The 26,164-nt window shown below is 42.0% G+C and overlaps 2 protein-coding genes across 11 annotated transcripts in view; both read left to right on the plus strand.

The window, feature by feature from the left end:
• Positions 1–10,327, plus strand: part of eml1 (EMAP like 1) — a 53,075-nt gene extending 42,748 nt beyond the window's left edge. For 6 of the 7 annotated variants that reach the window (XM_056393009.1, XM_056393012.1, XM_056393006.1 and 3 more), the window contains 16 exons: positions 688–837; positions 1,515–1,584; positions 1,941–2,051; positions 2,166–2,261; positions 2,361–2,495; positions 2,677–2,776; positions 4,037–4,188; positions 4,654–4,779; positions 5,170–5,301; positions 5,566–5,633; positions 5,841–5,929; positions 6,413–6,510; positions 6,883–6,970; positions 7,703–7,798; positions 7,910–8,040; positions 8,139–10,327. In XM_056393009.1, coding sequence (XP_056248984.1) covers positions 688–837; positions 1,515–1,584; positions 1,941–2,051; positions 2,166–2,261; positions 2,361–2,495; positions 2,677–2,776; positions 4,037–4,188; positions 4,654–4,779; positions 5,170–5,301; positions 5,566–5,633; positions 5,841–5,929; positions 6,413–6,510; positions 6,883–6,970; positions 7,703–7,798; positions 7,910–8,040; positions 8,139–8,264 — 1,768 coding nt within the window. In that variant the 3' untranslated portion in view covers positions 8,265–10,327. The remainder of the gene's footprint in view (positions 1–687; positions 838–1,514; positions 1,585–1,940; positions 2,052–2,165; positions 2,262–2,360; positions 2,496–2,676; positions 2,777–4,036; positions 4,189–4,653; positions 4,780–5,169; positions 5,302–5,565; positions 5,634–5,840; positions 5,930–6,412; positions 6,511–6,882; positions 6,971–7,702; positions 7,799–7,909; positions 8,041–8,138) is intronic. The other variant, XM_056393007.1, reaches the window with a different exon arrangement.
• A 309-nt stretch (positions 10,328–10,636) lies between these two features.
• The window catches only part of evla (Enah/Vasp-like a), a 35,163-nt gene continuing 19,635 nt past the window's right edge, over positions 10,637–26,164 (plus strand). Inside the window, exon 1 of one of the 4 annotated variants that reach the window (XM_056393103.1) lies at positions 10,637–11,106. In XM_056393103.1, coding sequence (XP_056249078.1) covers positions 11,102–11,106 — 5 coding nt within the window. In that variant the 5' untranslated portion in view covers positions 10,637–11,101. Of the gene's footprint in view, positions 11,107–15,048; positions 15,351–19,163; positions 19,610–26,164 lie in introns of those variants that run through there. The other 3 variants (XM_056393102.1, XM_056393101.1, XM_056393105.1) reach the window with 3 other exon arrangements.

The raw sequence follows: 26,164 nt of genomic DNA on the forward strand, positions 1-26,164 counted from the left end.
TGTTTTATTTTTATTTTGTTTCATGTGTGGGTTTTATCCCTTCCTTAAATTTGTTGTTGAAAGAATGAATGTAGTGTGTTGTTCGATCCAGCAGAAACCCAAAGGGAAAAAGCTGTAAGGGAAACAAAGAAATGATTAAATCTGAGGAGGCAAACACACACACACACACACACACACACACACACACACACACACACACACACACACACACACACACACATGCACACACACACACACATGCACACACATAGACACACAGAGACAGAGTAGAAACGAATATGTGTCTCTTTCTCCAAACATTACACCTGCTGGTTCAACTGTGGGCAAAATAGGTCCTTAAGTTTTTCACCCATAGTATCGGGCTGCAGTTATTTCCATTACTAATTAGTCTTGATTAGTCAGGTCCTAAAACTCAGGCTGCAAATTTCTTGTCCAAAAGCCAGAGGTATTCAGTCTGCTCTCACAGAAGACCTAAAAAAATAACCACAAATGTTTACGAGTGAGAGGCTGGAACAAGGGAAGGTTTGACAGTTTGCAAAAAATTGATTTGTTTGTTTTGAAAAACAACAAATCAATTATTGAATGGAATAGTCGAATGACTGCTGATTAATTTTCTTTTGATGGATTCATTGTACGAGGTCTTCTTTGGATATTACTTTTACTTTAATTCCTTGACCTTCGCTACAGCTACGGTTACCGCGGTCGTGACTGTCGCTCCAACCTTTACCTGCTGCCCACCGGAGAGACGGTGTATTTCATCGCCTCGGTGGTCGTCCTGTTCAATGTGGACGAGCGGCTGCAGAGACACTACACTGGACACACAGACGACATCAAATGGTAAGAGACGCACAAAACTGATGGGCACGCTGCTGCAGTCCACACCAAACCTTTCATCTCTTTCCCCTGTCAGAGTTGATATTTTCTCCATTTCTACAATCCTCACAGGCTGTGTACGTCATTCACAGCTTTTCTTTTCCGTATTCCTCATAGTCTTCCTGGTTATTCTTGCAGAAAAAAAAAAACTATAATGAGGGAAGTAACAGGCAAACAGGTGTACTCAAGTTTTCTGAGCAAGTTTTTGCGCACAAACATCAAACGTCTATTTGAAGGGAAGTGCGCAGTGCACTGAGAGCAACTGTCATCACACTCTGAGGTTAATAAACATTCAAGTTATCAATCATCACTTTGGATTGCAGTACAAAGGATGTGTTGCCGACAGATTCTCACTCCTTTGAAGGCAGAGTGTTGGAGCTTTACACGTCCTACGAGTGTTGCTATACCCAAAAGGGGATGAATTTATCTTAAACTGTTTCATTTCCCCTACACATTAGTACAGACAGCGTGTGGTAGCTGCAGTGAATATCATATTCAGAGCTTTAGAAAGCTCACTCACCAGACACTGGCTTTCATGTTCTGCCAGCACGTTGCTCATCTTTATTCAAATGCTCCTTTTGATGTCGAAAAAGGCTTTTAAATGTTTTCATGTCTGTTTCTCACGTCTTTCTCTTCACCAGCCTGGCTGTCCACCCTGACAAAATCACCATAGCAACCGGGCAGGTGGCGGGAACCTCTTCAGATGGAAAAGTAAGTGAGATCTCTTATTGATATTTTATCACTTAAACTTTCAGCGTCTGATTTATTATCTCAGGGAGGAGTTATGTTTTTGCTATTTTCTGTGAGCGGTGATGTTCACTGAGCTGGTTCAGGCAAATCTGCTGAATAAACAGGCTGAGAAAGTGAAACAGGTTCACTCTGCGCTCACTTACACACTCCCTGAATTCAGTTTGCGCTTCAGTAATTTATAAGCCTTACATCGCATCATGCTGATGATATATCTCTCCTTTTGTTGTGCCCCTGTGTGTGTGTGTGTGTGTGTGTGTGTGTGTGTGTGTGTGTGTGTGTGTGTGTGTGTGTGTGTGTGTGTGTGTTGTTCCTGGCAGCAGCTGGCTCCTCACGTTCGTGTGTGGGACTCTGTCAGCCTCAACACCCTCCATGTTCTGGGTACAGGCTTCTTTGACCGAGCCTTGGTGTGTTTGTCTTTCTCCAAGTCGGTAAGGACAGTCCTCTGACACCTTTAGCAAAGACTTTAAAGCTCATGTTTGACATAGTGACTTAAACTTTTGACTCTTGCTATGTTAAGCATTGTGTCTTACTCTGTACGTCAGAACGGAGGAAACACACTGTGTGTCGTAGACGACTCCAACGATCACGTCCTGTCTGTGTGGGACTGGCAGAGAGAGGACAGACTGGCCGAGGTCAAGGTACGAGTGTTTTTCTAATGTGCGAGTGTACAAACACTTCCAACCTCTTTCTCTTCGTCAACCAAACGCGTCTCTTGTTTTTTACGTGCCTCGGTTTAGTGCTCCAACGAGTCGGTGTTCGCTGCGGACTTCCACCCGACAGACAGCAACATCGTCGTCACCTGCGGCAAGTCACATCTCTATTTCTGGAACCTGGAGAAAGGCATGCTGGTCAAGAAGCAGGGACTGTTTGAGGTAGGGCAACAAGAATCTTTCTCACATGTTAGGACCACACCGTTAAGCATTAAAGTTTGACGTAAAGGGACAAATTCAATCGTGACAACCTGTGATGTGATGTCCATGTGTAACTGTACATAGAAAATGAATGGTAGTCTAATAGCAAAGATTAAATAACATGTGTGTTCTGGTCTTGCAGAAACAGGAGAAGCCCAAGTTTGTGTTGTGCGTGACCTTCGCAGAAAATGGAGACGCTATAACTGGAGATTCCAGTGGGAACATCCTGGTGTGGGGAAAAGGTATACAGTGTTCCTCACACAAAGTCATTGCCACAGTGTTAATAATAATAATAATAATAATAATAATAATAATAATGATAATAACTTTATTTATATAGCGCTTTTTCAAAACAGTTACAAAGTGCTGTACTGACACAAAAACAAAACAATACAAGACACAGAGAAGAGAGGCAAATTAGCAAGGCAGGTATAACAGGGAGAATTACAAATACCTGTTAAAACAATGAAATCAATAAAGCAGACTTAAGAAAATAAAACCAAAAGTAGAAACCAAGGCTAAAAGCATTGAAATCAAGAATTATACAAGTCTTGTGTTTTTTAGACTGGGGCATCGATTCAGCTCACCTGATCTCCTCGGGCAGGCGAGTCTGGGGGCTCGAACAGCAAATACAGCTTTGGTGTTTAGCCGAGACTTTGGGATTGAGGATCTCGGACAGTGCGTTTGGTTATAAGGATAGAGCAGTTCTGAGATATTTGAAGGTGCCAAACCGGACAGAGCCTTAAAAGTGATAAAAAGTATTTCAAAATTGATCCTTACAGACACAGGTAGCCAGTTGATGGAGGCTAAAATGGGTGTAATATTATCACATTTTTTGAAACCAGTTTCGAGTCTAGCTGCAGCATTTTGTATGAGTTGCAGGGAACAAAGAGATTTTTGAGAGAGACATGTATACAGGGAGTTGCAGTAATCAAGACGTGATAAGATGAATGCGTGATAACCTTCTTCAGATCAGTGACTGACACAAATGATTTGTCTGTTCGGCAGACGCTCACAGAGGTTCACCGGCAAGTTTTAGTGGAGACATACAAAGAAACAGAGGGTTTATAAGGGTTTCCACGGGTTAAAAAATATCTAAAAAAAAAAAGAAGTGTGCTTCCACCTGACTCGTGGAATGAGAGGACGTCAAAGTGACAAAACCTCAAAAAGAGCCAAATGAAAAAGAATCTATAAAAAATATGTTTGTGGTCAGAAGCTCAAAGATGTCTCATTGTGCTGGGGCTGTCAGGAGATCAGGGATGAGGACGGGGTCACACCAAGGATAGAACAAGAGCTGGATCTTGTGAGGAAGCATTCAAAAGAAGAACTGCACCTCTCACCCTCCCTCTCCAGCGCCACCATCTCTCCGTCTCTGATTTTCTATCTATCGATCACTCCGTCTGGTCGTCTGACAGACGACGGTTAATCTGCCCTCGTCAAGCAGCTGACCTTTGTGTCCGACCGAACCGTCTCATCCATCTCATCCCATCTCTGTCACGCAGGCACTAATCGTATCAGCCACGTCATCCAAGGAGCTCACGAGGGCAGCATCTTTGCTGTGTGCATGCTGAGGAACGGCACGTTGGTGTCCGGAGGTAAAGACCGCAGGCTCATTTCTTGGGACAACGGCTACCAACAGATACAAATGGTGGAGGTGAGAAAAAAAGTTCAACAAAAGTTAAGAGCAGAAAAATATCAAAGCTGACAATACAAATTAAGTTTATAAATGACACATCATTTTTGAAGGCGTGCTCTAAGGCTCCACAGCATCCTAATGATCTGATCAGATATAACCTCATTCTGTAAATATGGATTATTAAAATGTTAAACTGCATATCCAGCTCCTTCTTTTGAAGTCAGTCTCGGTCTCTTATATTTGCCCCCCTGCCTGAGGCGGCAGACTTTGCATTCTGAACACTGCACCACATCATAAATATTACAGAGGATGAAATGATTTTGCGCTTTCAGTGAAATTCATGGATATTTATGTTGATGAGAATTATGGATCACTCATGTCTTATTTTTCTCAGAGGGGACCAGATTATGAATTAAAAGATAAGTTGATATTTTATGGCAGATGTTCAGGTGAACGGGTGGCTATTATATTTTTTCTCCACAGGTGCCTGAGTTGTTTGGTCCCATCAGGACCATAGCAGAGGGCAGAGGGGAGACTGTGCTCATCGGGACCACCAAGAACTTTGTTTTGCAAGGCAGCTTGGATGGAGAATTCATGCCTATTACACAGGTAGATGCAACAGTCTAGTGCACTACCCCTACAGCTGGTCTACAGTGAAGGGCTGCAACTCAAAGCTATTTCTGTCATTTTTATTTTCAAATATCTCATTTTGTTTGGCCAATAGTTCACAACACACACATTTTCATTTGTACAAATAAATAACACAAAGAAAAGCAGCAAATCAATTATCAATTATAATAATTAGGTTTCTGTGTCTTGACTGATCCATTAAACCACTAATTGCTGCAGCTCTGCTACGATGTTGTCCAGGCTTTACTGATCTTTTTGGTTCTGGACAAAGTAAAGTTTGCATTTTAAAGTCTGCGATGTCTTAGCAGAATGAGAATTAATAGAATTGTAAGAAGAAATATTAAAGAAAAACTCTCCTCTCCTCTCCAGGGTCATACTGACGAGTTGTGGGGTCTGGCTGTCCATCCCTGGAAGCCTCAGTTCCTCACCTGTGGATATGACAGGCAGGTCAGCCTGTGGGACTCCAGCACCCATCAGCTCATCTGGACCAAAAGCATGGAGGTATTATTAGTCAACACTGCCCCCCTGGGGTCAGTCATGGGAACTACACAGTGCCCAACAAATATAATGCTACTGCAAGTGGATTGGTAACTACTTAGTCAGTGCTGATGACCTTGAAAAGCTTCAGGAATTTTACATGTAGAATAAAAAAATGTGTTTTTACGTCCAGTTTTCCAGCCAAAGCAGTGTTACACCATGAGCATCATTTTCTATTTCTCCTGTTTGGCATTAAACATCCCCTACTGTGCTTTTTGGTTCTGACAGGATGCTGTCCAATCAGCAGGCTTCCACCCAACCGGAGCTGTGGTTGCCATAGGAACCCAAATTGGCAGGTACAGATCCCATCACTGAACAGCTCTTATTGGCTATTCGATCTCTAACGAGTTACAGCAGTGCCTGACTGCTTCAGCAAAAGAAAAGTTGTGAGAAAACAGTCGTTGCCAAAGTTTTAAGATCAGATTTTGATGATTATTAATCAGATGAGGATGAGATTGAGATTGAGATTGAGATTCTTCAGCAGTCTGTCACTGATCCTGCAGGTGGCTGGTGCTGGACACTGACTCTAAGGATTTAGTCACGGTGCACACAGATGGGAATGAACAGCTGTCTGTTATGCGCTACGGGCCAGGTATGTTGATAACAGCTGACAGTGTGTTTCTCCTGAGCATGCAGAGTGTTGGTCTCTCAGTCAAATCAAATAATAATTTCAATTTTTGAGAATAATATTCCTAAAAGCATAAAACATACAATGTAGGTTACACAAAGTCTTCCTTTACATGAGGAGATTTTCCACTAAGAGTACTGACGTTCTACTAAAAGTAGCTTCAGGACCCAAACTTGAATCTCAGGGTTACCTTTAATATCAAATGTTAGCATTTCTCCTCCCCCTAAGATGACATCACACTGTAACCCTTTATCCTGAGTGTGAAGAAATGTGTTTGTCCAACATTAAAAACAAATTAAAATAAGTTATCGACTTCTACAACTGCAGCCTAACCCATTCATATTAATAATCCAGATCATTCTAAATAATAAATGAACATCTGCAAACTTTAACATTGCATTTTATTTTGATACCAATGATCCTCCGGTCTTCTTTTATTTCATTTAGATGGTAACTTCCTGGCCATCGGTTCCCACGACAACTACATCTATATCTACGCTGTGGCAGAAAATGGGAGGAAGTACAGCCGAGTGGGGAAGTGTTCGGTGAGCACCTGTATTTATATTCCCCCCCCCTCATCCATGGTTTCTTTATTTTTAGTTTCTCCCCACATCAACTTTATATTTAGTTCCCTCCTCGGCTCTATATTTGGGCCTCGGCTCTGTACACTTTGTCCTCACCGTGTGTTGATAGAGAAGCTTTAAAATGATAAATGACAGCGAGCTGAGTCACACGGTGCTGTGTCTATGTAAACACAATGACTAAGGGTTGCTGTATCAAATTGGATCAGAATATCTAGGATTATTTGTGGTGCTTGAAAAACCATATTGCCTCCACTGCAGCAATGCTGTGAAGTGTGTTGTTGTGTTTCTATGAGGAGACATTGTCTAACCTGGTCCTATTATATATTATCTCAGGGCCACTCTAGTTTCATCACCCATTTGGACTGGTCAATGGACTCCCAGTATCTGGTATCAAATTCAGGAGACTATGAGATACTGTACTGTAAGTATGATCACCACCATCCTCATATTTATTGGTCTATGTTTGAGTAACATGACAGATAAGAGTACATGACAACAATACAAAACATTTCTGCATCAGCTGATTTCTTTGTCCTTTTTTTTTTTTTTAATTATTTTTAATTTTTTGTTGTTTATGTTCAGTATACTTTATGCCAGCAGTGTCGAAACTATATGACGTGCAAAAACCTAACTAACTAACTGTCAGTGGAAAAACTAACCCTGAATCACAAAAAAAAAAACTATGAACATCAACATGTTTTGATGTGTAGATGAACGGTTTTCTGCTCCGCAAGAAATATCCCATTAAGTGCGGATTTTTTCAATTTCAGGGATGATATGGAGCTGACATGTTGATTTGACTGAGCTGATTCTTGCTGTGAAGCAAATGTTGCAAAGCTATTAAAAACATGTCAAAAAGACTCAGTGTGTGATGGACCTGCAGGATATTAACCATGGCACACAGCGGTGTTGAATTTAAAGGCACATGTTTTCAGGGGCTTTAAGTCACAGTACCCCTGATGCTAAGGTATGCTAAAACATTGTGTGCATCTGGTTTGTGTGTGTGTGTGTGTGTGTGTGTGTGTGTGTGTGTGTGTGTGTGTGTGTGTGTGTGTGTGTGTGTGTGTGTGTTTGTGTGTGTGTGTGTGTGTGTGTGTGTGTGTGTGTGTGTGTGTGTGTGTGTGTGTGTGTGTGTGTGTGTGTGTTTCCCCAGGGATCCCATCAGTGTGCAAGCAGGTGGTCAGCGTGGAGACCACCAGGGATATCGAGTGGGCCACATACACCTGCACTCTGGGCTTCCAGGTTTTTGGTAAGGGAGAGCTCCCTCCCCCTCTCTCTCTCTCTCTCTCTCTCTCTCTGCATATTTTAATGTTCATGCGACAGCACTAAACAGGAGATTCTGCTGCCCTCTCCTCCTCAGGCTTGTGGCCCGACGGCTCAGATGGCACCGACATCAACGCCGTCTGTAGGTCCGGTGACAGGAGCCTCCTGGTTACTGGAGACGACTTTGGGAAGGTCCATCTCTTCTCGTACCCCTGTTCACAGTTCAGGGTAAGATATGCTTTCATATACTGTCATGTATAATATACATCTCAGTAATATTAAGAAGGAAACTTAAGTTCTTGTAAAACGTCTTCTTTTCTTTTCAGGCTCCCAGCCATGTTTACAGCGGCCACAGCAGTCACGTGACCAATGTAACCTTCCTGTACGACGACAGCTACCTGGTGTCGACTGGAGGGAAGGACATGAGCGTGATGCAGTGGAGGATAGTCTGAGCTGGCAAACCGAAACAGATACTGTCAATTAAACTGCTGCTGGGGGTCTGAAACCCAGTTGAACTGAGCTGAACTGAACTGAACTGCACTAAACTGAACCGAACCAAACTTAAATTAACTCAGATGCTAAAAAGACGTGGATCTGACTGAACTGAAGTGAGGTGACAGCAGAGGAACTTGCGTCCTGAGGTTTCCTTCCTGATCTGCTCTCACATCCCAAAATGAGATGAACTGGTAGAGGTGTAATGTGCGATTGCTTGAAATACAAAAATCCTGAATATTTCTCCATTTCCTTTATTCACACTACATGTAAAAAAAAAAGAAAAAGAAAAAAAAGAAATCTCTCTCTCTCTCTCACACACACACACACACACGCACTGTAGCCTAGTCACCAATGACATGACACGAAGCAAATCAAACGGATCAAATCCAACGAAACAGAACCAAAGGCTCTGACTTTCTGACTGCATTTGTACAGTTTGGCTTTCACTGTTTTTGTATCGTGCACGCTCCTGCCACAGATGACGGACTGAATAGGTTTGCTTCGCTGCCTGTTCCAGACTGAATATCATCGAGCTGGAGATCCAAGAGCGCTGGGACAAAAACTGTGTACGGAAAGAAAGAAGATAGTGATTTTCTAATTGTAAAACTTTCTTTTGTTTTGTATTTAACAACTCAGGAAAGCCCTAGTGAAGCAGGACCCTTCCCTGTTATTAACATTGACATATCAGAGCGAGTCTCTGGCCACCCTAAAAACATCTCACTAAAATATTCCGAGAGGCGTCAACCATCAGATACCAGGTATTTTATTCAGCCATTACTGATTTATTTGCATCGACTAATTGTGTATTAGAACTACATATAAAGTCAGGGCTGATTCTGAATTTGGTGCAAGGAGAATAATATAGTTGAACAGGAGACACACTGCATGGTTCTTTCCAGTCAGGTGGGATGTTAACCATCATTTGGAACAATTATATCATGCAGGGTGATGAAAAGTTACATTGTCTGGATTCAAAATTAGGATTTTAACCATTTTCAGCAAAATTGTCTGAACATTTTCTAAATGTTTGTGCTTCCAGGTCTTTCAAAAAAAGACGCTTTTCCTATTATTTATTGACCATGTTTCAAATCCATCACTGCTGACATCAGTTCCTTTGAGTTTTTTCCCCCCATAATAAAACCCCAGTTTGTCCCAGACGTGTAAATATACAGAGAGGCTTGACACAGATATGAGCAAAATGTGGGTTAATATGTGGTGTTTGAAACTGTTTCCAGTTTTTTTTTTGGAATGAGTCGTTGTTTGTTTCCTTTGCCTCGAGGTGCAAGGAGAATCAAAATCAAGCATGTACTGGGTTTTTCGATGATGTGAAGCCTTTTCAAACCTGTTATCTCCTTACAGTTCGTTGCACCCAGATCAGTTTATGAAGGAGAAAGATGAGACCATTACACTGTAACTGTTTATGTCTGATGTGCTCTTCAGGTGTGCACCATCAGTCACTGGCAAGATATTTAACTGAACTGAACCCTCTTGAGGTGGGTTTTTTTTTCCTATATTGCACTGCTTCAACCTGATAAACACACAGCAGGTCTATCAAGTAAATTACCATTTAGCACTTACTGGAGTTCTTCAAAAACCAATGTCTGCTCTCTCAACTTTCCAAGCTATGTACCATCCGGTCAGATCTATGGTACGGTTCATAGCATGTCACACCATGTCACATCTTATGGTTAACAGCAAGCCAAAATTACTCACATGCATGAATAACTATAATTCCTTTAAAGTGATCATTTAACAGGGTTAAGCTGATTTTTTTTAGTGTGACCATAACTGCCACTGATATGAGGCATGTTGGTGTTGTTTTGAAATCCAGACGGGTGACTGATTGTTGGAGTTGTCTTTATCAGGAAAACCACTGACATCTAACAGCAGTGATATAAAGTCACCACTCTACAGAGTGAATGTAACATGATTTGTCTGACCACTAAACACTTGGGGCTGCAGAATAGCCTTCCATTGGACACTTAACATTTGTCTGAAAGTAAATGCAACATGAAATTCCTATGATGCTGTGTCTTATATTTCCCAGTTTATGACATGTTTATTTTTTGATATTGTATGTCTGTCTGTTTTAAGTTGAAGTGTCATCAAAGTCACTGACAAGTGTAAATATAATGCACTTTGTTCAAGGTTTGTACTCCTTTACAAAATGAGAGGTAAAAACACATTTTTGAGCGTCATAGAGTAGCAGCTTCTGTTGAGCATTATATAGGAGTAGGCTATTTGTATGCCTTGCGATCTCGGGGTGGGGGGTGGGGGGGGGGTCACTGGGCTGCATGTACGCGTCTTCCCCGCAGGTGGGCAGCATTGAGCCGGTCTACTCCCCCTCCTCCTCTTCCTTCGCACGCCGTATTAGTGTTTTCCCCCAAATCTCTCCACCTCACCAAAACACTCCGAATGGGAAGAAAATATGGCATGAGGGAGGCGGCGGCAGACGACCACCGTTTACCGTCTTCTACCGAGCACGAACCCCGGCTGAACATGGACTTAAGGAAACGCAGCGGCGCGCGTGGAGAGCAGGGACAACGGAGCACAAAGCCGATGGGAGAAAACGCTGCTCGGGTTTTCGCTTAGCGTTCCTTGCCACACGACTCATCATCGTCAGCCTGTGATAATATTTCCACAGACGCACACAAGGGACACGAGGTGGAGGGAGGCTGGTGGGGCTGATTCAAGCCTCCCCGGATACTGTCTACAAAGACACAAAGGCGGACTGGTGGTCCATTTCATCAGCCTCATCAGTGCCATCAGCTCCGATTGAATAAAAGACGAGAAAATGAGGTAAGCGGCGGCCAGCACCATGCGCTCGGTTTGACGCGTCATGACAGATGCGCACCGACAGTCAGCCCTCTGCCTCCAGCCTGCACCTTCATTTATTCATTTTTCTTATCAGAGCATACAAAGGCTATTATTAGATTGAAGAATTGCATCTGCTTAGACACCTTAAGGCTCATTTTTCCCCCTTGTAAGGACGGCATGTTGAGCATCCAGGGGCCCACCCACCGGGCCTCAGCTTCATATAGGCTTCCTTTACCATTCGCTTCACAGTCATGAAATACAAGGCTTTTATATCAGTTCTGCTGTCCCCCCCACCCCCACCCGCTCTATTGTCACCGCCGGACCCGCCCGCACATTGCATTGAATGCAGGGTTTAATCCAGACCAAAGTTGTCATGGAAACGACAGCATCATGTATTTCTGTACATAAGTAATACGGCGCAGGCCACCTGGTGAAATAAAATGCTGCTTAACGTTGAACGGGACTGATGCAGCGGTGTGTGAGTGGCTGCAGGGGGGGAAATTGGATAAGTGAGGGCGCCTATAACCATCGCAACAAGAGGAGGGTGTTTATTCTGGTGGTTGCCAGGCAGGTTATCAGACCCCCAACCCCCCCTCCTCATACACACACCTACATAAGCCTATACTCCATGACGGATCGACACATGCACATTCGGCCTATAGAAAATGTGTGTAATGATAGAAATGTCCATTCTATATATCCCAGCTTGTGGGAGGTATTTTAAGCCCTTTCCCTGCTTATGTTGGAATGCAGAATGCACTGAGGCCCAGCAGCACTGTCTCTCTATTCTGCTCTATTTATGAAACAGTCCTTTTTATATTTTCCCTGTGCTGCCTGTAGTTTGACTCCTCTGTGTCTCCATAGCTGCAGCCTGCACCATTCTGTTTTATGGCTTCAGATTTACTCTGACAGCTCTGCTGAGATACAGTGCACTCTCCCTGCTTTTGCTGTAGCTACCGGTGTTTGACTACGTGTGTGTGTGAGAGTGTGAGACTGTCTGGGTGTGTGTAGCCCTTCAGTGAGCAAAAGGAGATGGAGAGAGAAAGGAAATAAGAAAGAAGTGATAAAACAGAATAAACATAGGTGCTCTCACATCTGGATATCTTGTGAGAAGTGCTGCTGTTTTTTCATCATGTGTCTCGATCCAGATAATTCAGCCCTTTCCTGTAACCTCGTTCAACTCAAAGCCGGCAGCAGAACTATTTCGCTCTCAGACGGTCAACATGTAAGATTCATATCTTCCAGTCCAGTTGGATGAACGTCCCGTTTCCTCTTTTCTGTAAATCTGTGCTGCTTGTGTCCCGTCCTGTGCATGTATGTTTTTGCCAGAGGCAGATCTGGTCTTTGACTCAAGCCCAGAAGGGAAGTCTTAAATCTCCACAAAGCAACAACAAGGTGACCTCGCTTTTCATTTTGCGTAGTAAATAAAAAAAAAAGGTTTAATTCAATGAGATGATTTGTTCAGCATCACTGCCTCCATTGCAGCATTTATGTAAGGGTGCACATGCATTTATGTATGTGCACATGAGTGTGTGTAGGTGTGTGTGTGTGTGTGTGTGCACAGATGTGACTGATGTGTTATTTTTAGCCTGGGAATGTTACTGGTTTTATTATGCGATGGCTCTTCTATGCTGTCAGTGTTTGCTGCAATTTGGTTGGTTGCATACTGGTCACTTTTGGATGCTTGTGTGTGTGGGTGTGTGTGTGTGTGCGCGCGTGCATGTGAGATAGAGGTAAAGTGGTTTGAAAGAGAAAGAGTGGAAGAGGGCAAAAAAGCGAGGTATCCATCCTTTTCTATTAATGCAAGACGATTTCTGCAGCGCTTGTTGTGGTGACTCATGGTAGGAAAGGTAGAATGAGCGAGTGCAGCCAGTGGAAGGTAAAACGCTGAGTTATGCATCTTACTGCAGGCTGCTGCTGATCAGAGAGCAGCTCCACGTGAGCCAGCGTCACCACAACTCCAGCACTCAAATCCTGCAGGCTTTCATTGACACAGAAAATATAATAGTTCAGTCTGGATTTCAGGGAGACCTTTAACTACATAGGTTTGGTAGAAATACCAAAACAAATATTCTTTTATGTTTTTTTTTTAAATAAACTCTTTGTTTTTATTTATTCATTTAACAAAAGAAACCACAATTGTCAAATCTTAAATGTCGTCTCAACATAAGCAGCCGTACAAGAACTTTTAAATCAGAATCAATCGGATCAAAGGATAACTGATCAGAATTGTTCATCTGCTCGCCTGCATTTGGTACATGACTGATTTCAAACACATCTCATCTAGCACCAAAAAGGTATTGAAGTTTCTGACACAGTCCTAAGGAAACATGGGCTGCCTTTTTTAGATTGGATCCAAATTAGCAACATTTCTCAGTAGTAAAAGGTCTTGTAATCCACACTGTCAAAGCAAAGTGAGAAGGATCACGGAGCAACACATAGTACAAAACATCTGCGATTTCAAAGTGCAGGTGCACTGGTCAAACATTTGACTTTCTTTAAAATCATGCCAACATATGTCAAACATAGACACCCTGCAGGAACAAACGTTATATGAGTTATATGAAAAATATACAGAAATGTTCTATTGGTTGGCAAACACTGCTTATTGTCATGCACCCTGAGATCACTCTCCTTTGTACGAGTGCTTCAACAGGAATTTAGTTTCTTTTTAAGAAGTGCTGACATTATTTTGTCTGCCTCCTGTAGGTGTCAGCAGTAACTGACTGGTAAAATACAGTAAGATCATGTGATTACTTAATATTAATAGAGACTATAGAGTTCATATGTGCATATTTCTCTAGATCAGTGTTTCCCAACTGGGTCAGGCCCTTCAAGTGGTCCAGAGATTAATTTGAAGGGTCACATGGAGATTACCAGGATAATAAAGCAGAAAAAATAAAATTAAAAATTCTGTTTGCTTTTTTTTTTAACATGTGAAGTATAGAATAGACTGCTCCTTCCCTTCCCTTCCCTGGCACATCACATGCATCACACATAGGCTTTGTGTCACTGGAGATTTGATGATGAATCTTGGCTTGATGGAGTTCAAACAGTCCATATCAGATGTCCCCACCACATATTGCAAAAAAAACATTCACAGCTCAGCGAGCTCATTTCTCTCAGGCTTTCGAATTGTTCTACATGTCCTGTCTCTCTGAGTCAGCTCACTAGTTATTACTTCTAACCCTTGCCAATCACATACATTAGCTCCTGCAGCTTTACAAGCCGTCATACTCCTGTAGCCCATATCATACAAACCCTTAGACCCGGGCTCTGTCGCATAGTTCTCACTGTTTTCAAAACCCACAAAGCCTCCTAATCTTTTCGTGGACTAGATCGCTCTTTGTTTGTTTCCCACACCTCAGCTCGCTGTGCCAAAGAAGCTTAATAGTCTAAGTTTGCTTCGGCCAGATGGACCATCCGAGTGGCAAATTCTGATAAAGCCACAAGGAAACCACAAATGCTGCACCAGATGAATGAAACCTTTGTTGCTAGAATATAAAACGAATCATTACATCTGTTCCTGCAGTGTGCCTGATTTTAAACTGGAATGTTTGCGTGTGTGTTTCTAAATTAATGAACTGGTGTGTTTCTGTTTTTTTTCCCACTCCAGTTAATTGGTGATTAAAGGTTGTGGCTGACATGCTTTTTTTTTTTTCTTTTTTTTTTTTAAAAAAACATTCAGTTACTGTAAAATGTATTAAAAGCTTTTCAGAATTTTAAACGCTGAAGAAAGGCGGGTGTAGAAACACTCCTGTTTCCCATAAAGTCTAACATGTAATTTCCATCCAGTGGAAATGATTCCTCTGAGGTTAAAAGACAGCACTGAAATCCTTGAAGCAGAGAGAGGTGACTGGTCTGCACTGGTCACATGTTCTCTCTCTCTCTCTCTGTCTCTCTCTCTCTCTCTCTCACACATTCCCTTACTCTTTTGCAACACTCCTCATCTCTCTGGCTCACTCCTTCCCTCCTACTCTCTCTGTGTCTCAGTCTAACTGTATGTCTGCTGTCTTGGCGTAGCGGCTCTTTCAAACAGGATGTGAACAAGGGGGGGGAAAGGTTTGCGTTCGCTTCAGCGTTGGCCAGCATGTGTACCGCACTCTCCTCTCAGGCTGACACTTCCCCCTCTCCTCCATAATCTCTCCCCTTTATACCTGCTTTCATCCTTTGCTTGAGGACCGTGCCGTCTTCTCCAGCGACATGTATTCCCTGGACGATTTCGGGTAAGGCTCCTCATCGTCACCTCTCTCTCTCTCTGTCTGTCTCAGTTTTTGTGCTCTGGGCTTGTGTGAGTAAAAGTGTCTTCGGAGTGTGCGGCGATGGTGTTGCTCCTTCCCTCTCTAGTGTTTCTGTTTAAAGCCTGGCTCAGCTTTCAGACCGCAGAATCTGTGGTTCTTCAAACAGCATTTGTAGGACTGTTTATCTGCAAGAAAGGCTGTGTTTCTCTGTGTGTGTGTACCTCTCAGCCATGTTGTTCCAGCTCTACGTGCTGCTGAATAATGCAACTGGCTTGAGTTGGAGAGAAAGCGAGGAAAAAAAAACGGGAGAGGAAAGTCTCCTCCAGGAGTTGCTGACTTTCTCTTGTCTGTCTGTCTTGTTCTTTCCACTCGTCTGTCTGCGTTTTTTCTCCGTAGCCAGCTGTTAGCCTGATTGGTTACCCTTTAGCAATCTGTCATTGGTTGTTTTTTTGGGGGTTTTTTTCCCTGGGAAGAAGGAATGAGTTTCTCTGTGTCTGTCGGTGTGTCCGCTCAGCTGCTCTGGCTCGTTCACAAGATTGATCCCATCTGACTCGTTGCGTGTGTGTGTGTGTGTGTGTGTATTTGTGTGTGTATACATGTGTGTGTGTGAGAAGGACAGGAAGAAAGGGATAGGGAGTGTTAATCTCTGAATGGCTGAATGAGTGGGACTATCAAAAGCCAGATGATACAAGGATAGAGGGGTCTCTGTATAATATGGCCCTGACAGATTACAGCGGGGTATGGTGATTCGTTGAAGCTCAAATACAGATGTGGGGCAGAATGGATAACATCAGAGGTTTACGCTTGACCACATGCACTCCAGTAATCTACTGTAAAGTACAGTGCATCGGAGGGAAAACCGCTCTGCTTCTCCCTCACAGTATGTTCATTATTTACGAGGCACTGCTCATATATAAAATAAATAAAAATCTATCTATCTATCTATCTATCTATATTAAGGCTACAGGTTTGTATAATTCTGCACTGACTGAAATCACAGAATGATATCAGATATGAACAGGCTGATGTTCAGTCTTTCGTCTGTATGTGTCTGATGTACACATCCGAGGAAGTATTTTCTCCAAACGGAAGCAGTGTTTCCCTTTAAGGATCAGGATTAGTGACAGAAGAGGTGGGGGAGGGGTGGCGTTGAAGTGGGGGGTTGCTATCCATACTGTACTATATGTGACAATTAGCCGGAGGGCCAACTGGCGTCTATCGAGGTACGTAATGAATAAGTGATGTCATTATGGGGGTCAGTATGCTGATTGCTGCTTGCTGTAGACATGCAATGAATAAATAAATAATCTCCTTGTATTAAGACAGTCTTTTCTAATCAACCGTCCTTCATACTGTTATTCAATAAAACGATGCTATAAAGCAATATATAACTAATATTGTGATATGAGACAAAGGTTGCATTGCTAATAGACTGTAATGAACAATAAATATCTACTGAGCCATCATAACCACATTAGTATTAATATTTTGAAGATGACATATTATAGGAAAGTAATGCAAAACCTTATAATGTGACCTGATGTAGGTTTGAAGGGTTTGGTTTTTTTTGGTTTTGTTTTTTTTTGGTTCTTTCACTGACAAACTTTCTTTTTCTTTCTAGAGAGCAGGAGGTTTGTAGTAAGTGTTACCTGCTCAGAACACAATGGGCCCCGACATACCATCACAATGTCAATATTGAGGAATTGAACTAATGCAGTCACGCTAGGAATGAGCTTTTCTGTGTGTCAAAAGTTCATGGACGAAGTCAATCATTTAACAGCCAGACACACAAGAACCGAATATTTAGAATATATCTGAGAAAATGTGTTTGGTTCGTAACACAAGCTAATGTTCTGTAAAGTCTTTCTGAGAAAAATTTCAGACATGCAGTGCTGTTGCAGTGCTGTGTGTATGTGTATGTGTTTGGTATCTCAACAGCTGACACAAAACACCATCAGAGCCAGAAAAAACATCAAGACCATTTGACTAGCTTCCATTGGGACTGGTGTGTATTTTCACAAAGAGTGGAATATTTCTTAGGACCTCCTCAGGAACAAAAAAAGTCAGTTATATCTTTGAAAATCAAATTTTTAGTATTTTCATTTCCTCTGTTATTGTATATATTTTGTTTTTCATACCAATGTCTATCCATTATTTTATTACAGGCCTCATAATAACAATGAATTTTAAGCATACTACTTATAACATACCATTTAGGTCTTTTGCAAGCATCACTCGCTGCCCTGGGTTATGGAGAAAACAGAGGAGTCACATCCACATTTTACCACCACATGTTAGATGCTGAATGTGATCACTTGCCCTGGAGCGGTTTACCGTTGCCTGTAGTCCTTACACAAATGTTAGTGCGCAGACGGTGTTCCCTCCTCAGGGCACAACACGGCCTCTCCCGTCACAGATAGAGCTAGTTAACATTTGCCCGGCCTGTCACTGAAGTGTCCTGCAGTTCCAGCTGGACACTCTGAGCCACAGACGAGCCAAGGGTAATTCTGCTTGGCACAGGCGTCACCGAGAGCCCCGAAAAAAAAAAAAAAAAAAGAATTGCTGTAGACTGGTGCTCCGGCTCAGCCAATCCCTGCGGACTGTGACCCTTGTTTAACCAATCACAAGTGGCATTTTCTGATGCCCAGTACCCAGTCGTCGTCCCCCACCACCACCACCGACACCGCCACCCCCCTCCGGCGGTTTGAGTCTGTGTCGTTTGTGCAGTTTGCTGTCAGAGCGGCATATGAGGTCAGCTATTAGAGCGGAGGCCAGAGGATCAGAGAGGTCAAAGTTCAAAGACTAATATGCTGTCGTACTCTCACTGGAGTACTGTCAGTCCTGAGATTTTGCGTGTGTGTGCATGTGAGAAAGAGAAAATGTGTGTATGTTACTCTTCACGTGTGTATTCAATGCATGATTTGATAATAGCCTGACCCATGAACAATGCTGTTATTTGGGAGCATAAAGAATCCAATAACAATATATTGGCCAATTATAATTTTTTTTTACATAATCAATATAGATACAGATCCCTTAGTAGATCCCTTTATATTTTCTTTTAAGAACTGTGACTAAGATTCATACTATGCTGAATTTATAACCCATATAAACTTGTCACTATGGGAGACACCGTCTCTAAAATACCACAAACATATTGTGGCGTTTCTGTATTGCAGTTTCTTGTCACTTATCAGCTGATATATTCACCAATCCCAATATACAGTATTTGCTGTCAGCTAATATCAGCCGCTGTATCGGTCTAGCTGTAGTTTAAATACACCCCCCCACCACCATCACCCCACCCAAACCAACGATCAGGCAGAATGATGACTGGCAGAGTGCCCCTGGTGTGCGTCAAATTCTGATTGAGCGTTAAAGTCAGTCAATTACTCAGTGGGTGTTAATGGACATTCAGCACGCACACCTCTTCCAGTCAGTGTGTGTTGTACATGTTGGTGTAGATTCACCCGCTACATTTGTCCTCTGAGGCAGAGGGCACCTGAGTCAATCGGTGCTGACCACAGTATGGACCGCTGGTTGTTCATTCAGCCTCTGCCTAATGCTGGGTGGCTATGGCAACAGCAGGCTGGATTTGGGGGGGGGGGGGTTAACAGCAGCAACCCCAACAACACCCCACCCCAGACACATCCATGTAAATACACTCACTAAACTGTAGTGTGTGTGTGGGGGGGGGGGTTGAAGCTGGTTGAGACGGATATGAGGTAATCTCCCTTGGGTTAACAGTATGACAATAGGACAGGGGTTCAGTGACACACACACACACACACACACACACACATAAGCACATGCTCATCTGTTATGCGGTCAGACAGCAGGCTGATCAATGACTTCATCTCTGCCAGTCTGTCCGTCAGTCATCTCTTTGTTGCTGGACAGATCATCACAGTGGATGCAGAGCCGGTGGATGTTTTTAAATCTCGTTTCATTTTTAGGTGGATGTTTTGTGGGGTTTTTTTTTTTTTTTGTTCAGCAGTCACTCTTTGTAGTTTATGTCACAGGCTCTCAGCAGAAGGATTAAACTGCTTTTAATGAGCAACTGTTTTAAGGTAATGGAGCAGCACAGGAGGGAGTTTGTGTCATAAACTGCTGCTGCTGCTGCTGCTGCTGTTGTTGCTTTTTCTCTTGACCAAAATGGACATACATCGGCTCCAAGTGCTGCGTTACTGCCTCCCTCAGAGTGTCAGTGACTCAGGATTGTTTTACAGCCACATCGCTGCCAGGTTTGTACCGACACTTTGTTTGGCAGTGTGTGTGTGTGTGTGTGTGTGTGTGAGATCATTTTTACTTCAAATACATGTCAGTGATGAATGATAGAAGTTCAATGTCAAAGGCAAAGGAAGTAAACTGAAAGCAGAGAGAAATTAAAACATTTTTGGGTGATTGTCGTGTTACAGATTTTGTGCACTTGATGTGTGGTAGTCCGGTCAACCGGGTCTCGATTATTGTGTGCAGAGAAAGTGTTGTGATACTCCAGCAGCACAGACAGGCAAATCTATCCCTGCTGTATTTTTAATCAGAGCTAAAATACTAATCTGTAATCTTAATCTGGCTTCAACAAACTCTCATATAGACACAGAATTGAGGATTGGACTTGGATTAGTTATTGTGCAAATAATTTGATTTGGCACAAAACTGCAAACAAAACAGCACTTCCTTATTATGTAGTGGATAAAAGTGTCTTGAAGAAGTTTTGACTCTGATCTGTTTGAATGATCCTTTTTTTATTTTATTTTTTTGTATTTTTTTCCTTTTCTCTCCTGCCTGGTCGCATCTTTTCAGTAAAAGCCAGCGATGCTGCCAGAAGAGATGCAGGCCACAGTGTGAACACTACAGCGAGCGTCTTCTTTATTCTAAACACTCGGCAGCCTCGCATAGGGCGTCTCAGAATAGCAGGGCTCTGTAAGGGCTCCATACATGTTTAATTCACACAAGTATTGAAGACAGCATGGCTTCTGGCTAAAACGGCAACCTTCTGGGCCAGTGCCCTTCTCTTTTTCTCTCTCTATCTTCTGCTGGCAGAGGGGATGATGGAGGCTAGAGGGAAGGGAAGATGGAGAGAGAGAGAGAGAGAGGATAGGGAGGTTTTGTCACTGCTGTTGTCCCAGATGAGAAGTGTAGGATCAAACAGCTCGGTTGGCTGTCTTATCATGAGGGCGAGGAAGAAGAAAAGGGGGGGCGGGGGGGGGGGGGGGGGGTTGATTTAAAAATAAAGGACAATGAGGTTTTATGTCTACAGTGTGTACAGCTGCTGCTTAAAACTGACCTGGACCATTCAGTATGAGGGACACAAGACCTGTTTGCCCATCAGATACAATCAATTACACTAAATTTAAATATAGCGTTCAATTGTTTTGTAGATTTTAGAAATAATCCTTATTAATTCTTCATATATATATATATATATATAGCTCTTTTTTTTTTTCAAAGAATAGAACAAGAATTATTAATGGGATATATTGCTTTGGATTAGAAAAAACAGGAGCAGCAGCAGCAGAAGGATGGACAGACATGCAATAGATGCCATATACACAGACTAAGAGTGGGCAATAATAACAATACCTACCTACCTACCTAATAAAGGACAATGAGGTTTTATGTCTACAGTGTGTACAGCTGCTGCTTAAAACTGACCTGGACCATTCAGTATGAGGGACACAAGACCTGTTTGCCCATCAGATACAATCAATTACACTAAATTTAAATATAGCGTTCAATTGTTTTGTAGATTTTAGAAATAATCCTTATTAATTCTTCATATATATATATATATATAGCTCTTTTTTTTTTTCAAAGAATAGAACAAGAATTATTAATGGGATATATTGCTTTGGATTAGAAAAAACAGGAGCAGCAGCAGCAGAAGGATGGACAGACATGCAATAGATGCCATATACACAGACTAAGAGTGGGCAATAATAACAATACCTTGCAATGATAGAAGTGATGAAACATATTTGATGTTCTGTGGAACACACACATTAACGTTTTTGGATATACACGACTGGATTTTATATGATTTTTGCCTCAATATAATTCACTTTCTTGATTTGATATTTATTTAACAGACATTCCTGTCTGGTTATTTCATTCATAAACATACATTTGACAAACTGTTACTATATGACAATACTGCAATATGAAATTGCATATACTGAAAAAATTGCCCTCATTCAGAGTGGAAACAAGTTACAGTAGTATAATTATGATATGGAGAATCAGAATGATGATATTAAGCAATATGGATATGGCTGACCTTTCATGTTTCATGCGAGTTTGTTGAATGAAATGAACAATTTTCACATTCTTAGTTATTAGTTAGTTAGTAGTTATTTTGGTGCCAGCGGAGCACAGAGCCATTAACACGTAATTCCTACGTACAGTGCAGGGAACTGCAACACATACAAATAACACAGTTAAGAAAATACAGAATATAATTCATGCATTCACTGCCACTGTGCTGTGTGTGAATTAAAAGTAGCAGCGCAGCAAACTGATACATCATGGCTTGAGACTCAGCTTTTTGCACACAACAACCGGGACATTTAGCTAAGAACATAAGCACATTAATGTGGTTTGCATTAATGCCATTAAGACCGTAGTACTCAGCGCTCTCTCTCTCTCTCTCTCTCTCTCTCTCTCTCTCTCTCTCTCTCTCTCTCTCTCTCTGTCTCTCTCTCTCTCTCTCTCTCTCTCTATCCCCCATTTGGGGCTTAATTGTAGCCCATTCTGCACTATTGCACTGTACTTTGTGTATCAGCAGGGCAGGGGTTAGCTAAACACACTATGGTCCAGTGGTCACAATCTGGACAACATTATGGATCGGGGACACTGAGGCTTTGACACTATAGATTATGAGAATGTGAGTTGCTCTGTGCCAGTATAACAGTCTTGTTGTTAGTGGCACTGTGATGCATTAGTGGAGGAGAAGGAGATATTTTTATGCCATGTAAGCTTAGTTTTAAAGTCTTCAAATCCTCATTTTTGTGGTCTTAATCACGATTACGATGAAACCATATTCTGTGTTCAGTAGTAATATGCTTCAGAGCAGCTCTCATACATAGTCATACATACAGGAGGAATACAAAGTTGAGTTTGGCTGAATATGACAGAAAAATAGGCCTTTGGTGCAGTTTCAGGAAAAAGTGCAACCCTGCATCTTTTTATTGAGTATTGGCAGCTGAAAATCTGCAGTGTGAGTTGATACTGTATTTAACATGCAGTAAGTGGTTTTGCCTTTGAGGGTGAGTGAACTGCATTCTGACTGTATGTTCATGTTTATGGCTGATTTGTTGTTGTATAACGTTTGACAGGCTATGTCATGAATATTAATTAATGATGGATAATGCTATGATGATCCCACTGTGGTGCTGGGTAGCTGTCAATCATAATTAAGTTTGATGCATGGTACAGCAGCTTTGGCCAGCTGGATCACTGGTGTTTACATGTTGTTAAGTCCGATTTGTTGTGACACGGCCCGCCCTGTGGTCGGCGGGGTGGCTCTGTAAACGGCAACGCTAAAATGTATTAGATGAAAGTAAGAACAGGAACAAAGGAACCAAACTCTGCAAAGCAAAGGTTCATGTACAGGCCACAAAAACACTGAAAGCTGCAAATAATGTTATTAATAGAAATAATAAAAAGAAGAAAAGAAAATGGCACTGTTTGTCTCTTATTGTGTGCACATTCACAAACTATCAGGGGCTTATTTTGGATACACACTTTCATTTTCTGACCACAAAATAACCTCAGTACAGTGCCATACCTCGCAGAAAAAACTGAATAAGAGTCTAATTCCTGTGCCACCCTTAAGTGAGTAATGGCCTCAACCTGACCACAGCTATGAAAATTGTCTGGCTCCGCCACTGCGATCAAGAATTAGTCCCCACCCCCACCATAAAACTATGAACTCGTTTTTACACCCCAGTTTCTTTGTACAGATTAAAGAAATGATACAACACGTTAATTAGTGAGCTTTGGAGCTGCTGGTAGACAGATTCTGTTTACTGCAGACAGAGCCTGGTTAGCTGTTCCCTGCTGTTTCCAGCTCTAGATATTTATCATATAGACAAAGAAAGAATTACGGTATCAAGCTTCTCGTCTAACCCTCTGCAAGAAAGCAAATAAGTTGTATTTCCCAAAATGTAACTGTAGGTTTTAAAAAGCTGAGTTGATGAAAGCATAATAATATTACTTATTTAAGATCATCTTCTAGGTTACAAGTAGCTATCTCAATATATAAATAGCAGATTAAATTGCATTTGGCACGGCTAAATAACCCATCACATTGAACGCCACAGGAAGTCTTTGAGGGTCACCTTTTTAAATGCAGCTAGTGACACTTCAAGGTCTTTGTTTTAACACGGCTATCGTGCTATCAGCTCTATAATGCTGTACTTTGGCACAGCAGTGGTTTTTTTTTTTTTTTAGCAAAATGCTAAAGCTAGCTTGGCAACAGTACAGCTGAGACTGATTGGACTTTTTACCAGATGTTGAGGCTAGAAAAAATGTTGAGGGCTCACCAGTTTAGTTTTTACACTTCATCCTGAGGGGAACATTAAGAATAGTACTCTATAGTTGTTGAGATATTTCTGGGTCAAATAGGTGGACTGACCAAACCTATACCAAAACTCACTTGACACGCATAAAAAAAATGTACAGAACAAGAGGACTTCAACATCTATATGGCTTTATTTGACACTTTTCAATTACTGTATACCATATAGAAGTACAGCAGCAGTGTTACATCACCTGTGGCAACATTTCTACAATCCCTGAAATCTGGCATCCATCACATATCTCGCTGTTTCTTTCAGATAAGCTAGCTGTGCTTCGTTTGCTCACTTACAAATCACCAGGCTTCACACTGTTTCTCAACTATAAAGTTGATGTGTGCTGTTTTTAGTTCCCGCAGGCCTCTTTCCCTCCGTGTGCCCGTGAACAGTACTTTCCCCCGTGGAGCAGATTAGAGGTCTTGTACGAGAGTTAAGTCCTGGTTAATTTAGATTTAAGACTGCAGTGAGGTAATGAGCTGCCTGCCAGGCCCTGTCTGTAATCCAGTCAGTCAGACAGACCTCTTCCTTCTTGTCAGCTGGACCCCCACACCCACTCGAACACACAGCCATCCATACTGTAAATATATATACACTCCCACTCATGCTATACACGGGCGGTGGCTGTGCCCTGCCCCAAAATACCTAGTGAACCCTGGAGGCTTTAATCCTCATGGTGAGCATAATAATAACAGACAACTAACTGAATCCATACGCAGTAACCAATCTGTGTGTGTCTGTTTCTGTTGCCCTAAGCTGGCCCTCACTAAAAATATCAGCGACTGTTATTTTGGGTGTATGCACAGTATGGGTACCATAATGTACTGTGTGTGGGTGTATAATTATGTATTTCTGTTCCTGTTTGAAAGAAGAGTCGCAGCACATCACAACACGGGGCAGAGTTGAAGTAGCGTTTGAATGTAACTGTGTTTTATATTTCACAGTTGTCTGGTGGGTTATTTGGCCTGTCCACACCTCTCCTTCTGTCCAGCATAAACACAAACAGGATGGATAATTTAGAACATGCTTATTTTACAGATTTAAATGTATTAAGTTGGTGTAGACATAGCTTGGAGTCTCTCACCACTCAAGACGAGACATAGTTAGAGCAGCATATTCCTCTACTGAGTTAAACCCTGTCTACCAGAAGATTATTTATTAGACATCCCCTGAATTGATTTATAAACCCTCCCTGACACTGACTGTACACCCACATTAGCATACAGCACCAACCTGATATGCATAAAACAGCGTAATTATCAGTCCTACTGCACAGGAAGCCTCTCTGGATGCTTTCTTCTCTCACAGCTGGTCTTCGTTGTACAGGAGGTGACGATTTTTCATGGTAGTTAATTAGCATGAAATGAACTGATTAATTGGATAAATCATGTCGTAACCAGCTGTGCAGATCAACTGCTGCGCCTCTAAGATGCTGCAAACAATCGGGTAATGATTTGGATTTTCTGTTTGCATCCATTAAGCTGTCTGGTCTCCTTTCATTATTTTAGGCATCAGTTTAGCCTTTATGATCCAGTTGAGCATTAACAGAGACATGAAAGACTGGGGGCAGAGAGACAGCCCTGAGTCTGGTCACCACCTGTATTTTCTCACTCAGATCCTGCAGCGCCAAATGAACTCAGGAAAGCTTCTTTTCTGCTTTTATGAAGTTTGTAAATGAAGCTGTTAGATTAACCTAGTTTAGCTGGGTGTCTGTTGGATAAAGCAGCAGCTGTAGTAGAAAAACGCAGCTTGTCATGATAACTAATTATCCTAAATTATCCCAATCCTTAATTATCCTAAAAGTAATCATCCGTGCATTCATTCTTGAAAAATAGTTATCACAACAGTAACTTTACTGAACTTTACTGCTGCTGTGCAGGTTCAAGCAGGAAATGGACGGGACTTTTGATAGCTTATAGCTTTAGTAATGAACAATTGTCAACTATTAATAGGCCTACAGGTTCAGGTCGTGAAGAATGAATGTTTCCAGTTCGAGTCAGTTGGTGACCTTTTATTGCATCATTCTCTGTCAAAGCTCTAATAAAGCCATAAAATTCCCCAGAAAATACTAAAGAAATGGCAATGTGTAGTTTATTCAGTCAGCCATCCATCTTTGGAAAGTAGTTCATGATGTTTGAGTGGAGCTGCTACATGACCACATAAACATCCTGTAGTTGAACTAAGCCAGGCTAACTGCACTATTCAAGGAAACTCTCCAAAAACTCA

The sequence above is a fragment of the Seriola aureovittata genome, chromosome 13 (genome assembly GCF_021018895.1).
Source record: "Seriola aureovittata isolate HTS-2021-v1 ecotype China chromosome 13, ASM2101889v1, whole genome shotgun sequence".
Taxonomy (NCBI): Eukaryota; Metazoa; Chordata; class Actinopteri; order Carangiformes; family Carangidae; genus Seriola; species Seriola aureovittata.